This window comes from Notolepis coatsorum, assembly GCF_963971535.1.
Source record: "Notolepis coatsorum genome assembly, chromosome: 16".
NCBI classification, from domain to species: domain Eukaryota; kingdom Metazoa; phylum Chordata; class Actinopteri; order Aulopiformes; family Paralepididae; genus Notolepis; species Notolepis coatsorum.
In genome coordinates, this window is record NC_140180.1 from 90,107,432 (window position 1) to 90,122,669 (window position 15,238).

The window sequence follows — 15,238 nt, forward strand, 5'->3', positions numbered from 1 at the left end:
GGGGGAAACAATTAAAACACCCTAAACCGCTCCATTCTCTCTACTCCTGTGTTCGCTATTGGGCTCCACAAGAACCCCTATCCTCACATAACCACTTTAAAGCAGAGAAAATATGTACAAGGCGGAAGAGACCCTTCGGCGCTAAACCAATCAGAGAGGGTCTTCGCTGTACGCGGCTAGCCAATCAGAGAGCGTCTTCGCAAACATAGGCTACGGAAATTCATGCCACAGCCAAGTTGGACTTCCTGTGTTACATTAATATGTATCCCCCGCTAACACACGTTTGATCGTGTGTGTCTGTAACTTACCCGAAACGAGAAAGTCATGTATTCGTGTTTTAAAGCTAAGGTTGGGGAAGTATTATTGCCAGGAGATGTATTTTCTTTCGAAACACCCGAAACATTGTCGATAATCGAAACTGTTAAGCCGGATAAACTAATTTGTGGTCCGGGATTGAGGAGGAATGGAGACAAAGTAATTCTGTGCAAAAGTGGAATACTCCGACACAAACAGCCGAACATGTACTGGATAGATTCACAACAAAGACGGGTAAACATCATTTAACAACATACGTAGCAAGCAAACCAAACTTTCCAGTATTTTGTTTTACATGTGCACTAACTATGCTTTTGGAATAATAGAGGATCTTTCTGGCTTGCCAGAATACATAAAATATACATTAAATTGTATCCCTATGTATATTTTCACGACTGAATAAACGGATTTTGTGTCCCTGGAACATTTTTGTTTGAAGCTAAAGGACTAACGTTACTTTAGTGTTTTACTGTGGTTATTTAGATTAGATTAAATGTATTGCCATTGTAACTGAGGGGTACAATTCCCTGACTGTATTATATAAGTATGGTATCATTAAACCACTACTGTCTTATGTACATTACTACTGGCCATACAGTACACAGGTATATTAGATGAACACTTCCCACAATGACACGGTTCCACACAAAACTGGGTTTAAGAATATTTATTAGCAGCAATGATAGTATATAACAATACTTTACGTAGGGTTGCGCTTATAAGGCGAAAGAATGTGCGTGAGCAAATCAATAACGTAAGTCCATTATCATATTACGCAGGAGATAATGAATACCACCTGTATCTTAGGAGTTATATCTATGGTACACTAGTAAGGCAGCGGGAGATACTGGTAGGGTCCCTCCGGTTGTAAGCCAGCAAGGGGAGAGGATTTGTCGGTAGTAGAGTCTGGGTCAACGATGAATAGAGAGACTCCAAGTACAGGAGACGGTGCAATAATCTCTTGATCCGCAGACGAATAACAGCTGTTCTCCGTGGCATGCAGCTCCGCATGGAAGAAAGCTAGCCAGCCTCAGGCTTCTGAGAGGCGGGCTCGACGTTGCTCCTCACAGGGTAAATCCCACACAATTGTGGGTGTAGACGATTCTCCGCTCCATCAATTACAGGACCAAAGCAAATATAATCCAGCCGAAAAGGGCTATGTAGTCGTCGGGTAGGTTATCCAGTGTACATCTAGGGCTCCTCGGGTGAAGGCGCCAGGGTAAGCTGCCCAGCCTGGATAAGCACACTAGCTGGTACGAGGAAACGTTGGTGATGCTGGTCACTGTAGAACGGTAGCCGGTACGATACACTATACATAAATAGACTATTACTGAATTAATAGAATAGGTCGAACTCGACGGTACAGCGTTAAACTCTGATACTTCAGTTATTAATTCGCACGCGGTCTCAATGCTCTATTTGGGGCCAAACAGGCCATACTTCACCGCACGTTGTATCGTGGGTGAGGCTTCAACTTATTGGGTAACTTAACTTCTGTATTCACCTGCGCCGTATTTATACATTAGGTGAACAAACTAGTACCAGCCCTATTCCTGTCTCGTATCCTTGCGCAGAGCCGTTCATGCCTAGGCATGTCTTTGACGGTGACTTTGAACTAGACCCTGGGGGTATGGCAATGGCGCCTAAGGGACCGCTGTCCAATAGGAGAACGAAATATTATGGTCTGTACTAGGTTAAAGGGATATTCCGTGTATATGTACAAGGAATACACAAGGGATATCAAACGATATACAAATATTATGCAATATATATCAATCAATAAATATATATATTCGGTTTAATCTGATCCTTCGTAACAGCCACCTCCTAATTAGTCCCACCTAATTAGATAAGCAGAGACAGATTAACCGCACTGTCCACTACTCAATGTCTGTTGTGAGGGTAGGCAGTTCACAAAGTCAGGGGGTCATGGTCGTCATCAAGAGTGTCGGGGAGCCTTGGCAACTCTATCAGCCTCGCCACGGGCCGGGTGTATGTCCGCCCTTGGACGAGCACTTCTGCCGCTCTGACCTTTCCGTCGGCACCAGTGATCACTTTGCTTACGCGGCCGGCAGGCCACATAGCTCGGGGTAGTGACTGGTCGATAATCATGACGACTGTTCCTTCTGTCAAATTGTCTCTTTCTTTCACCCATTTCTGGCGGGTCTGTAGAGACGGTAGATAGTGGAGTAGGAAACTGTTCCAAAACTTGTCAGCCAATACTTGACTGTACCTCCACATTCTTCGGCCGTTCGCTTCTTCAGGCCTGTACACTGTCTGTGGTAGCGCGGGGTCCAGCCGCCCCATCAAGAGAGTGTTGGGGGTGACTGGGTCGACATCTGCTACATCACTTGAGACGTAACCGAGGGGCTTTGAGTTCAATACTCCCTCGATCTCCGTGAGGACTGTCGTGAGGACTTCTTCCGCCACGGTCTGGGCCCCAAGCACGGCGTACAGGGCTGTCTTTATTGAACGTACTTCTCGTTCCCAAGTTCCACCGAAGTGAGGTGCATTCGGGGGATTAAACTGGAAATCAATCTGATATGGAGCGAGGTGGGTCTTAAGTTCTGGGCCCATAGCTTGGAAGCTCTCTCTCAGCTCTCTTTCTCCGCCTTTGAAGTTTGTCCCATGATCAAACAATAATATAGACGGTTTCCCTTTCCGCGATGTGAATCTCCGGAAGGCCATAAGGAATGAGTCTGTGCTCATGGTTGGAAGGAGTTCTATGTGTATCGCTCGGGTGGTCATGCATTTGAATACAATACCACACCGCTTCTCAGTCCCTCTTCCTTTCTTTACATACAGCGGGCCGAAACAGTCCATACCGGTGGAGTGAAAAGGCTTGTCGCCGAGTCGGAGGCGACAGGGGGGTAGGTCAGCCATCCGGGGTATACTGGGCTGTGCTCGCCATTTACGACAGTCTAGACAAGTCCGCTGGAAGCGTCGTACTGCTTCTCTCCCTTGCAGTATCCAATAACGACGTCTGATCTCCGCGAAGACTCTCTCTGCCCCGGCGTGGTGCACGTCCTCGTCGTATTTCTTTATGATAAGCTCTGTGACCTTGTGTCGGCTGTTTAAGACTATCGGGTACTTGACGTCATCCGGTAAGTCTGGGGCTCTCCTCAGACGACCACCCACTCTGATGAGATTATGGGCGTCGCTCTCAGGGGCTAAGTGGAGCAATCTGCTGTCTGACGGGACTGGCTTTGATCCCTGTAGACAGTCTAGCTCGTCGGGGAACGAGTCTCTCTGGGCTCGCTGTAGCAGAAGGAGTTCTGCTTCTTCGTAGTTAGCTGCAGTAATGTCAGTAGTGGGCTGAACCTCTGGGTGGTGCCACAGGAATGTCTTTAGCTGCGCACTCTCAAGGGTGAGGCAGTCGTCTATGTTGGGGTCTGTGGGGACGAGTGTGTGTGTCAACCCACAGAACATAGATTTCTTCTTCTCTGCCTCCTCTTCACTCGCCTCCCGTGGGGTGGGTGTAGGCCACTCTTCTTCCGGGAGCTTGAGGAACTCGGGCCCGTCACTATATAGATTGTGACGGGTGAGGTCATCCAGGGACATTCCCCGGGTGATGACGACAGCTGGGTTGTGTTTTGTGTCCACATACCTCCAGTTTGCTGCTTCTGTTAAATCTTGGATCTCTGTGATTCTGACTCCCACGAAGACCTTGTATCTACACGAATCAGACTGGATCCATGTGAGTACGGTCATGGAGTCTGACCACAGGATTGTTCTTTGCACCGGAATGGTGAGTTCACGTTGGATTAACGTGGTGAGTTGCGCTCCTGCTAGGGCTGCGCAGAGCTCTAGACGCGGGATAGATTGTTGCTTGCGGGGGGCTATTCTTGAGCGAGCCAGGATGAAGGCAGTATGTATTTCTCCTCCCTCCTCTCGGGCACGCAAGTAGGCCACCGAGCCGTAGGCTACTTCGGAGGCGTCGCTGAAGACGTGCAGGTCCATCTGGCACGTCTCCGGCCTCACTGTGGGTGGGAAGTAGCTGCGGCGTATGTTGACACCTGGGAGTGAGCTGAGTTCTGTCTCCCACTCTCTCCATGTTGAGGCAAGGTGTTCGGGTATGGGGTCGTCCCAGCCCTGGTCCTTGTCCCATAACGCTCTTACAATCATCTTTGCCCTGGTGGTGTAAGGTAGAATACATCCCAACGGGTCATATTGTCTGGCGAGTGTTCTGTATACACTCCGTCTTGTGGTCGGTAGTGCAGTCGACCTTCCCTGCTCCTTGGTCAGGGGTGTGTGTTTATAATGGAGCGAGTCTGTTTTGAAGCGCCAGACTAGTCCTAATGTCATTTCTTGGGCTTCTCCTGGGATGGTCGCCATCCAGGTCTCGCTGCTTGCTGCCTTGTCCTCGGGGGAGAGGCTGCGCAATACTTGAGGGTCGCTGCTGGCCCACTGCCGGAGATCAAAGCCGCCTTTGATCAGGGAGGCGCGGAGCTTGAGTAGGAGGGCCTTGGCTTCTTCTGGCGTCGAGACGCTTTGCAGACAGTTGTCCACGTAGAAACTATTTCCTACACTTTGTCGGACCTCTTCATCAGCTGCTGAGTCCTCGGCGACGTGTTTTTGCAGTGCAAACGTAGCACAGCATGGGCTGCATGTGGTTCCGAAAGGGAGGACTTCCCATTGATAGATGGATGGTTGCTCGTCCCCGATCCTCTCTCTCCATAAGAACCGCAGCAGGGGCTTGTCCTCCTCCACTAGTCACACCTGCAGGAACATCCCTTTGATGTCGCCGCTGATGGCCACCTTGTCTTGGCGGAAACGTAGTAACACACCTAGTAGAGAGGGGCCGAGTGTTGGGCCGGGCAAGAGCTCTTTATTCAGATTTTGTGATCCGATCTGGTAGCTGCAGTTGAACACAATACGATCCTTGCCGTTGTGGTGGACTTTGTGGTGCGGCACGTACCATGATTCGGTCGTCTGATCGGCCTCTTTAATGTCAATTTTCTTTATGTGTCCCGCTGTGATTAGCTTGTCAATCTCAGCGCGGTACACAGTAGCTTGAGCGGGGTCTCTGGCTAGGCGCCGCTCTGTGTTCAATAGATACCGCTCCGTCGCTTCTTTTGGGGCGTGGAAGGTAGGCATACCCTCTCGCCTCAGGAGTGGAGTTGCGTATCTCATCACTCCGTTGACTTTGACTCTCTTTGTCCCCCGCTCGAGGAGGGCTATGGCATAAATGTCTTCCTTGGAACGAATGTGTTTCTTTTCGTTCTTAAAGGGCATTGTCTCTAGTGTCCATAGCCTCTCGACGTGCTGTAGGAGGGTGGTGTCTTCTTCTGTCACTCTGGAGTGGAGGCAGCTAGTGGCTGCTGTTCGGTTCGTAGACCTAGAGAGGGGGCCTTGTAGTGTCCATCCTAGGCGGGTCTCGACTGCTGCAGGACAGCCTCTGGGCCCAGTGTGGACCCGGTCCATCGGGACGATGAGGTGTGCATGGTCGGATCCTATCAGCAGGGTCGGGGTGGCACCGTCTATGAGCGGTATAGGTAGTTGACGCAGGTGCACATATTTATCCATCAGCTTGGCGATGGGGTAGGTGTACTGCGACAGGCCTATGTCTTGGCTGGTGAAAGCGTTAGTGATCCTATACCGTCTCTCTGGCTGCCCGCTTGCTGCGATAGTGAAGGAGACATTCTCGCCCTTTATCGCCTTCAGGTCTCTTCTTATTGTCCGAATCGTCATCGTTTCTTCGCTCCCCCGCAGCCCCAGCTGGGCCGCAGCGGACGCGAGGAGAAGGGTCTTCTCTGACCCGTCGTCAAGGACGGCGTAGGTGTCCATGACCTTGTCTTCGTAACTCAATGTTATTCGGACCACCTTCAAGAGCACCCGGGCGCCCCCGCTGCTGGCGGGGTCAATGTACATAACACTTGCCTTTGTGCTGCTTGAGGGTGCAGGCTTTCTTCTGTTACTGTCATGTAGGACGTCCAAGTGGGCTCCGTCACACCGACTACACCTCTTCTTTAAGCGGCAATCGGCTGCCATGTGACTGCGCGCACATCGGTAACAGCGTCGGTTGGACTTTATCCATTGACTCACCTCGTCGGCGGTCATCTTCTTGAACGTGTCACAGTGTGACAGCCAGTGTTCCTTTTCGCAGTACGGGCATACAATCTTCCACTTCTCTTTCATCGAGGGGGTACTGTGGTTCTTGTTGCTCGGTACTGATTCGGCTTGGTGCATGACGGTCACCAGCCTGCGGCCATCGTTTGCTCTCCTAGGTCCCTCTCTGGAGCTTGGGGTGCTCCGCACGAACGTATCCAACTGTAGGCTGTTGACTTCTCTCGCCAGGAAGTCGGCTAGGTCTAGGAGGGATGGCTCGGGACCGTTAGGATCACGGTGGTCTCTTTGCCACCTGAAGCGCTCTTGTCGGGCGGGCGGAAGCTTCTCTAAAATCCTCTCAACATTAGAGTTCGCGTACAGTTCGTGCATACCCTTTTCCTTTTGCACCCCCAGCATCCCTACCAGGGATTGTACCTTGATAGACAGGTCATCTAGTGAGCGATTGTCTGTGGCTGGGGGTAGACGGTCAATATTCCTTATCTCTTGTATTACGTAGTCCCATATGCGTCCATATCGTTGGTCGAGTGCTGCTAGAGCCGCGGTGTATGGGGTAGTAGAGGTGGAATATGCCAGTGCTATATTGTGCGCTCGGGGCACCTTGAGGTGCTTGAGTAGGATAGCATACTTGTACGGTTCATCAGTTACATCGGACATCATTGTCTCTAAGCACATTCGTAGCTCTGTGTACTGTGCTCTGTTCTCGTGTGTGAAGTCCGGGAACGTCGGTGTGCCAAGGTACGATGCCATGGATGGCTGGCACATCGGTGAGCGTTGGAGGAGAGGCCTCCTGGGCGAGTCTCCTCTTACGTGTCGTGATGGGCTGGTACCTGCCGGGTACCAAGGCCCGCGTACCCAGGTGCTGTTCCTCTGGGCTGGTCGTGCGTCAAGCTCACCCGTGAATTGAGTCGGGGGTCTGTAGCGCAGAGCCGCGGGGGTAAAGTCTGGGCTGTACTGGACCTCCTGGTCCTGTGGAGTACGGTGATGCTGTTGGGCTTGACTCTCCTCCTCTCCCTCTTCTTCTTCCTCTGGCAGGTCATCTAGGTCCTGTAGTCTTCTATTTAGCCTCTCCGCGGTATAGGCCGGTTCTTCCCTGTTGCTGGGTCTCGCTTGGACCGGTCGGGAAAGGGGTTCGGAGAGGGGTATAGGCTCTCTCTGTTGGCCGGGCTCAGGGTCGCTTGATCGGGTAGGGGATGGTGCCCTAGACCCTTGTCTTGACGAGGCCCTGGAGCCCCGTGCGGAGGGAGGGGGGGTTACCCTGGTAATCAACTGCTCCATTATCTGCGCTTGTAATCGGTCGCGCTCGGCTTCGCGCTTGGTGAGAGCGAGGTTGCGCTCTGCTTCGCGTTGGGCACCGACGGCGGCGCGCTGGGCTTCGGCGGCGGCGCGCTGGGCTTCGGCGCGGTCTCTTCCCATATTCTCTTCCGTCTGGAGGCGTCTAATCTCTAGGCGTATGCGGTCTTCGTCACTCCGTTGCTGCGCTTGAAGGCGTTCTCTTTCCATGGAAGAATGTTCGCGCTCGCTAAGCGTCTGTGCTTGGAGTCGATCGCGCTCGGTTGAGGCTGCCAGGCTGGCGATAAAGGCCTGCGCCAGCATCTTGTCCGCCTCGCTGGGGGAAGACGCTAGTTGAGGTGATCGGCTTCTGGTAGTACTCGTTGGAGATCCGTTCTCCTGTCGCGTACCGAGGAGATCCATCTCCTGGGTGCGTGTCTCTTCTTGTGGTGGGTCGGGTTCCATCCCTGGAGAGCTTTCTTTATCCTGGAGCTCTCCGGGGACTACCTCTTCGACGTTGGCGGGGGGTAAAGTCATGTCAGGTCCCTCCTGGTCCCCACCGTGAGCTTGGTCAGTTACGTTAGAACCCACTAGGGTCTCTACTGGCGGGGTAGCCTGGTCGGTAGGGTTGGACATAATTTTACTATCTACTTTTTCCGCGTTTAACGTCTGTAGAAAGCTAGGTAGTATACTGGCAACGTAATCCTCTAAGTACTGAGGTGTCTGCCGTCTACGCTGCGGGCGATCTATTTTAGGAGAACCGTTTTGTGGAGTGTTCATCATTGGCCATGTCAATATTAATACTACTATATTAATATTACGCTAGTTACCCTCCGGCTCGAAGGACCAATTGTAACTGAGGGGTACAATTCCCTGACTGTATTATATAAGTATGGTATCATTAAACCACTACTGTCTTATGTACATTACTACTGGCCATACAGTACACAGGTATATTAGATGAACACTTCCCACAATGACACGGTTCCACACAAAACTGGGTTTAAGAATATTTATTAGCAGCAATGATAGTATATAACAATACTTTACGTAGGGTTGCGCTTATAAGGCGAAATAATGTGCGTGAGCAAATCAATAACGTAAGTCCATTATCATATTACGCAGGAGATAATGAATACCACCTGTATCTTAGGAATTATATCTATGGTACACTAGTAAGGCAGCGGGAGATACTGGTAGGGTCCCTCCGGTTGTAAGCCAGCAAGGGGAGAGGATTTGTCGGTAGTAGAGTCTGGGTCAACGATGAATAGAGAGACTCCAAGTACAGGAGACGGTGCAATAATCTCTTGATCCGCAGACGAATAACAGCTGTTCTCCGTGGCATGCAGCTCCGCATGGAAGAAAGCTAGCCAGCCTCAGGCTTCTGAGAGGCGGGCTCGACGTTGCTCCTCACAGGGTAAATCCCACACAATTGTGGGTGTAGACGATTCTCCGCTCCATCAATTACAGGACCAAAGCAAATATAATCCAGCCGAAAAGGGCTATGTAGTCGTCGGGTAGGTTATCCAGTGTACATGTCCACACGGTCCTCGTCTAGGGCTCCTCGGGTGAAGGCGCCAGGGTAAGCTGCCCAGCCTGGATAAGCACACTAGCTGGTACGAGGAAACGTTGGTGATGCTGGTCACTGTAGAACGGTAGCCGGTACGATACACTATACATAAATAGACTATTACTGAATTAATAGAATAGGTCGAACTCGACGGTACAGCGTTAAACTCTGATACTTCAGTTATTAATTCGCACGCGGTCTCAATGCTCTATTTGGGGCCAAACAGGCCATACTTCACCGCACGTTGTATCGTGGGTGAGGCTTCAACTTATTGGGTAACTTAACTTCTGTATTCACCTGCGCCGTATTTATACGTTAGGTGAACAAACTAGTACCAGCCCTATTCCTGTCTCGTATCCTTGCGCAGAGCCGTTCATGCCTAGGCATGTCTTTGACGGTGACTTTGAACTAGACCCTGGGGGTATGGCAATGGCGCCTAAGGGACCGCTGTCCAATAGGAGAACGAAATATTATGGTCTGTACTAGGTTAAAGGGATATTCTGTGTATATGTACAAGGAATACACAAGGGATATCAAACGATATACAAATATTATGCAATATATATCAATCAATAAATATATATATTCGGTTTAATCTGATCCTTCGTAACAGCCATTGTACAAGGACAGAGAAATGAATTGCAAAAGACAGAGCAGTAAAGTGTGTTGCAGTATACAGTATGACATTATGTGAGTATGAGTCAATTATGCTAAGCTAGTTATGTATGTACAGTGTTCAGTATACAGTGTTACAAGTATGAATACACTGATAATAAACAAGTCTAGCCAGTGTTTTAAAGTAATAATCGTGTCACTCTATATTGCCAACTGATAATACAATAATGATTCTACCCAGTTCATTGATATTTTTAGATTTGTTAAAAAAACTCATCTGAAATTATGTGTGTTCTGTCATCAGCAGCATTTTTTTTATAATTTTTTTTAAGATGGAAAGCAATACAGTGCCAAAACTGTATAACATGATATATAATTAATTCTAAGAATTAGCCTACAACTGTCGTAAATATGTTTTGTAAACTAATTACAGGCTCTACAAATGTAAACAACCCCACCTCCCTTTTAATGTTGTGAGGATTCTGTGTCTTTGATGTAATGATGCTCTAAAGTGAGAGCATAGGCCAAGTAATAAGCTAGTCTGTTTCACCAAACGTGATCTGTAAGAATTGCACAGATTGGAAAGAGGAACTATATTTTCTTTCGTCTAGCATGGATTGGTTTCATAGCCACATGACTGTCCATTGAAAAAGGGTCAGTCAATACGAATGTGAGAAAGTCAGGAAAATGTGAGATCAAATTGTGATGTTCCTAAGTAAAGTTTTGAATGTAAAGGTGAATAATTCCCCAATGGCATGTGTTTTGGGTATAGTACCGAAAGAGATTAAACTACCTAAATACCAGGGAATGTGGTATAGAATGGCCATGCTATCAGGGTGTAGAATTGCCTCACGACATTGGAAATCACCCATTGATATTACTTTTAAAGAATGGATGGAACTAATGTTCCGGACAGCATCATATGAAAGGGTAACATATAGAGTTGCAGGGAGAGAGGATATCTTTGCTGAGGTATGGGACAGTTTTCTACACCTGACTGAACGGTCTGGGGACGAATGATTAAGGTGGGGTTTCAGTATTATCAAAGATGAATGTGAAAAATGGGATCTGACGTGATGGTACCTATACTTTATATTGTATTATATATGTATATGCATAGATTGTATGTCCGGATGGTGTATCTATGGAATGGCCACTTTCTCTATCACACTCTCACATGCGCATATCTAGCCGCATACGCATGTCTAGGACACACATACTCGTATGTGTACATAACTGAATTACACACACTCATATGCACAAGGCTGAGATATACATGCCAGAGGCACACATACACGCATATACTCACTTGTAGGGAACAGGCATACACACACGTACTTACACATATTTGAAGCATAAGCTCTCACTTACACATATAGGGGATATACACATACATAGGGGACACACACATACATAGCTGAGACGCACATGCATATACACACCTGAGATATACACTCACACAGGTGGCAGAGACGCACATGGATACGAGACACACACAGAAGGTAGGATTACAGTCACGTACCTGAGATGCACACACACACACGTATGAGACATACACACATACCTGCTCGCAGGTAGATCGGTCTATATGTAACGTATGTGCATCAGGGATATATATGCACAATGTATAGTAATGTTTTTTTAATTTCCATGTCAGTTGTTAATGTGTTTGTATGAGGCTTTTGTATGTTTTGTATGATGTTACGAAAAAGAAAAAGACAAATCTTGGATGTTGCATATTATGCTGTGGAAAGATGTCTTGTGAATATTGGAAAGATTTGTGCAAAAATATCAATAATAATTTAAAAAAAAAAAGGTCAGTCAGACCCTTTTTAAATCCATAACTCTCATGCAAATCCCTGACCCCATGAGAAAAAAAACTGAAACCTAAGTAACAGGAGCTGCTCAGCTCAGCCAATCTCTTAGTAATAAAACAATATTCTGAGCACTTTTTTTGTACCACTCCTGTAACAGAGTAGCCCTGTCTGAATCCTAGTAAGCCCAATATGTCCTTTTGTCTGAAGCCTAGTAAGCCCAATATGTCCCTTGGCCTGAACCTAGTAAGCCCAATATGTCCCACTATGGGGTTCCTTTAGGCTGAGTGGTAGATGGTTGGTTTCCCATGCAGGAGACTCTGAGGTGTGTTAACAGGTGGTTCTGAATAATAAACACAGAGAGCAGAAAAGCTTTAGTATGTTTTGTCATCCCTGACCGTACCGTGTGTCTCTCTCTCTCCTCACCAGTATGTCCCAGCTAAAGGTGAGAGTGTGATTGGCATAATAACTGCCAAATCAGGCGACATCTTCAAGGTGGATGTGGGCGGAAGTGAACAAGCGTCGCTGTCCTACCTGGCCTTCGAGGGAGCCACCAAGAGGAACAGACCCAACGTGCAGGTTGGTGTGATATCTGGCTTCTTAAGCTGTGGAGCTGAGGCCATGTGATCTCATCAACTTTTCACATGACACATTGAACTGATCTTATACAAAGTGCCATTGCCCGTGAGCTGCCACAAGGGGCAGAGTGGCTAACATTGCCGGTCTAGGTTCTTCACATCTATGTCTGTCAATGGACTCATTGTCATATTTCAATATTTTGTGTGTTCATTGTCATATTTCAATAGTGTGTGTGTGTGTGTGTGTGTGTGTGTGTGTGTGTGTGTGTGTGTGTGTGTGTGTGTGTGTGTGTGTGTGTGTGTGTGTGTGTGTGTGTGTGTGTGTGTGTGTGTGTGTGTGTGTGTGTGTGTGTGTGTGTGTGTGTGTGTGTGTGTGTGTGTGTGTGTGTGTGTGTGTGTGTGTGTGTGGTGTCTAATGAAGGTGGGGGACCTGGTTTACTCTCAGTTCATTATAGCCAATAAGGACATGGAACCAGAGCTGGCTTGTATTGACAGCTGTGGACGAGCCAACGGCATGGGCGTGTTTGGAGCCGGGGGGCTTCTCTTCAAGACCTGGGACTGGTGCGCAGGTATGTAATGTAGACAACTAGACATACCCAAGAGACTGGTCTCTGTCTCTAGTCTTCTGTAGTGTAGACATACCTAAGAGACTGGTAATGTGATTACAGTAATGTTGTTACTTTGTAACACATGTTCCACGTTGATGTACACTAAAAACCTTGTGGAAGTAATCTTCCCACCCCTGTTCACTATCCAGGCTGTTGGCACCCGTGAGATCATGAGGGACCTGGAGAAGCTGTTTCCCTCGGAGCTGGTTGTGGGCATGAATGGCCGGGTGTGGGTCAAGGCCAACAGCATCCAGCAGACTCTAATCGTGGCCAACCTCCTGGAGAGCTGTGAGAACATGACCGCCCAGCAACGACACGCCCTCTTTAGGAAGGTGTCCGACGGTTCACTGTAGATTTCACATTTGAAATGGACAATCTCTCTCTTCTTCTTTATCTTTTTTTCTACGTCCTATTGTGTTTTATTTTGTAATAAATCAAAATGACTTCATCTATCAGCCTATAATTGTTTTTTTATTCAACGTGCTGCTTGCCAGGGTGCCTGTCTGTCCACAGGTGCTGCAGCTGTTCTGCCTCACTCTCCGTGTGTTTTATCACATGAGTCTTCAAGTTACTTTTCTGAGAAAACGCTTTGTGACAAACTTGACACGCCCATTTCTCATGTGTGGGTCGTCGTGTGATGTTTAAAATTCCCCAACCGAGTGAACGCTTTGCCACAGACTTTGCAACAATAGGGTTTCTCTCCTGTATAGACGACTTTGCATTAAAGGAAACACTCCAACATTTTGGTAAAATACACTTATTATTATCCATCTTCCCCGGAGCCAGGCAAGAAGACTGATATCAGTTTAATCTCTGTGTTCATCCAATAGCCCCAGAGAGAGGTCAAGGAGCATACTAGCCTAGCTTAGCACAAGGACTGGGAGCAGCTAGCCTAGCTTAGCACACGGACTGGGAGCAGCTAGCCTAACTCCATCAAAAGTGAAGAAATACAATAGAGATCAAATTTATTTCAATGTTCTCATCTGACTCTGGGGATGGTGGCAAATACGTGTATTTCAAAAGATGTTGGGGTGACGTGTAACATGTATACTGCTACGACTTAAGGTGACCAAACAGAAAAATGTGTTTAAAGTCACATGTCCTTCTAAACATAAACACATTTTTTTATAATTTTTTTGACATGACATAAAACTAGACACACAAGCATTAACAGTGAATATCCACAATAAATCACAGGATTATACATTCCAGTATTTGAATCAATATAAATGTAGTTTACGAGATATATACATAATACTTGCAATACAATACAATACATACATGCTCTTGCTCGCTCTTCTTCCCCCCCCTCAGGACCCCCCTTGGATAATCCATCCATTATTTCGTTTCTAACCAAGGATTACAATTCATATGCTAACCTTTATTCTCTCCACCACTTCTAACCAGATTGCAATGCTGGCTTCATTGACACCTAAAATTCTTGCTGTAGATATCTCTAGATATATCACATCGAGATAGGTAAGAACCCATACCTTCAGGCACATTTTATCCAGTTGAATCCAGCGTGATGCTATCAACTTTTTAGCAGCCGTAAGACCGGACAAAATGTGTCTCTTTAGCTGTATAGAGGCTGCTAACTGAGAAACATCATTCAACAACAATATGAAGGCAGTACAGGTATGGTCAGAAAAAAAAATTCTGATAATTGCGTGGTTACTTCTTCCCAGAATATCTTAACAGGGGGGCATTCCCAGTAGGCCATACATATGTATAAATGTACCGATATCACCCCTTAGACACAAGGAGCATAGAGAGTCTTGTTTAAGCCCCATTCGGTTCAATCTTATAGGAGTCAGGTAAGTCCTATGAATATAATTAAGATTAATCTGTTGATGATCCGGGTTGCGTGACGCTAGTCGAACGTTTGCCCAGACTTCTTGCCAATCAAAGTCTACTTCCAAGTCTGGTATATCCCTCCTCCAGACTGAGTCTAAGGGGAGGATTCCATACGAAGACGTAAGTAAGTGATGATAAAAGTCTGATACGAAGCCTCTCGATGTCTCCCTTTCATAGAAGAATTTGTGATATCTGTGGTGCTCAAGTGGTATCTTTAATGGGACTCCATGAGCCTTCAAAGTTGCTAATAACTGTATATAGAAATAATAAGTGGAGCTGGTGAGGTTAAATTTGTTATGAATTTCATGATAGCTACAGAAACCCCGTTCGTTGAAGATATCTCCCAATGTATGTATGCCCTGCTTTTCCCATTTGGGATATCTGATAGGTCGTTGTGCAATAAGGAGTGCATTGTTATTGAATAGGGGAGAATGGCTATGCCATTTATGTTGGTTAGTAAATTTTTTCTGTGTGTCACGCCATATCCGAATCATATGTGTAATAAGAGGACCAAATTTCAAGTCGCATTGCTTAATTGATAAT

General features: G+C 47.2%; 1 protein-coding gene across 1 annotated transcript; it reads left to right on the forward strand.

The window, feature by feature from the left end:
- Positions 1 to 324: 324 nt before the first annotated feature.
- LOC311242681 (exosome complex component RRP40-like) lies at positions 325 to 13,191 on the forward strand (the record flags this gene model as incomplete). Its single annotated transcript, XM_084331682.1, is given in 5 exon segments — positions 325 to 549; positions 12,082 to 12,231; positions 12,652 to 12,778; positions 12,781 to 12,803; positions 12,988 to 13,191. Coding segments are annotated over 5 exon segments (729 nt in total).
- Between the last annotated feature and the right edge of the window lie 2,047 nt (positions 13,192 to 15,238).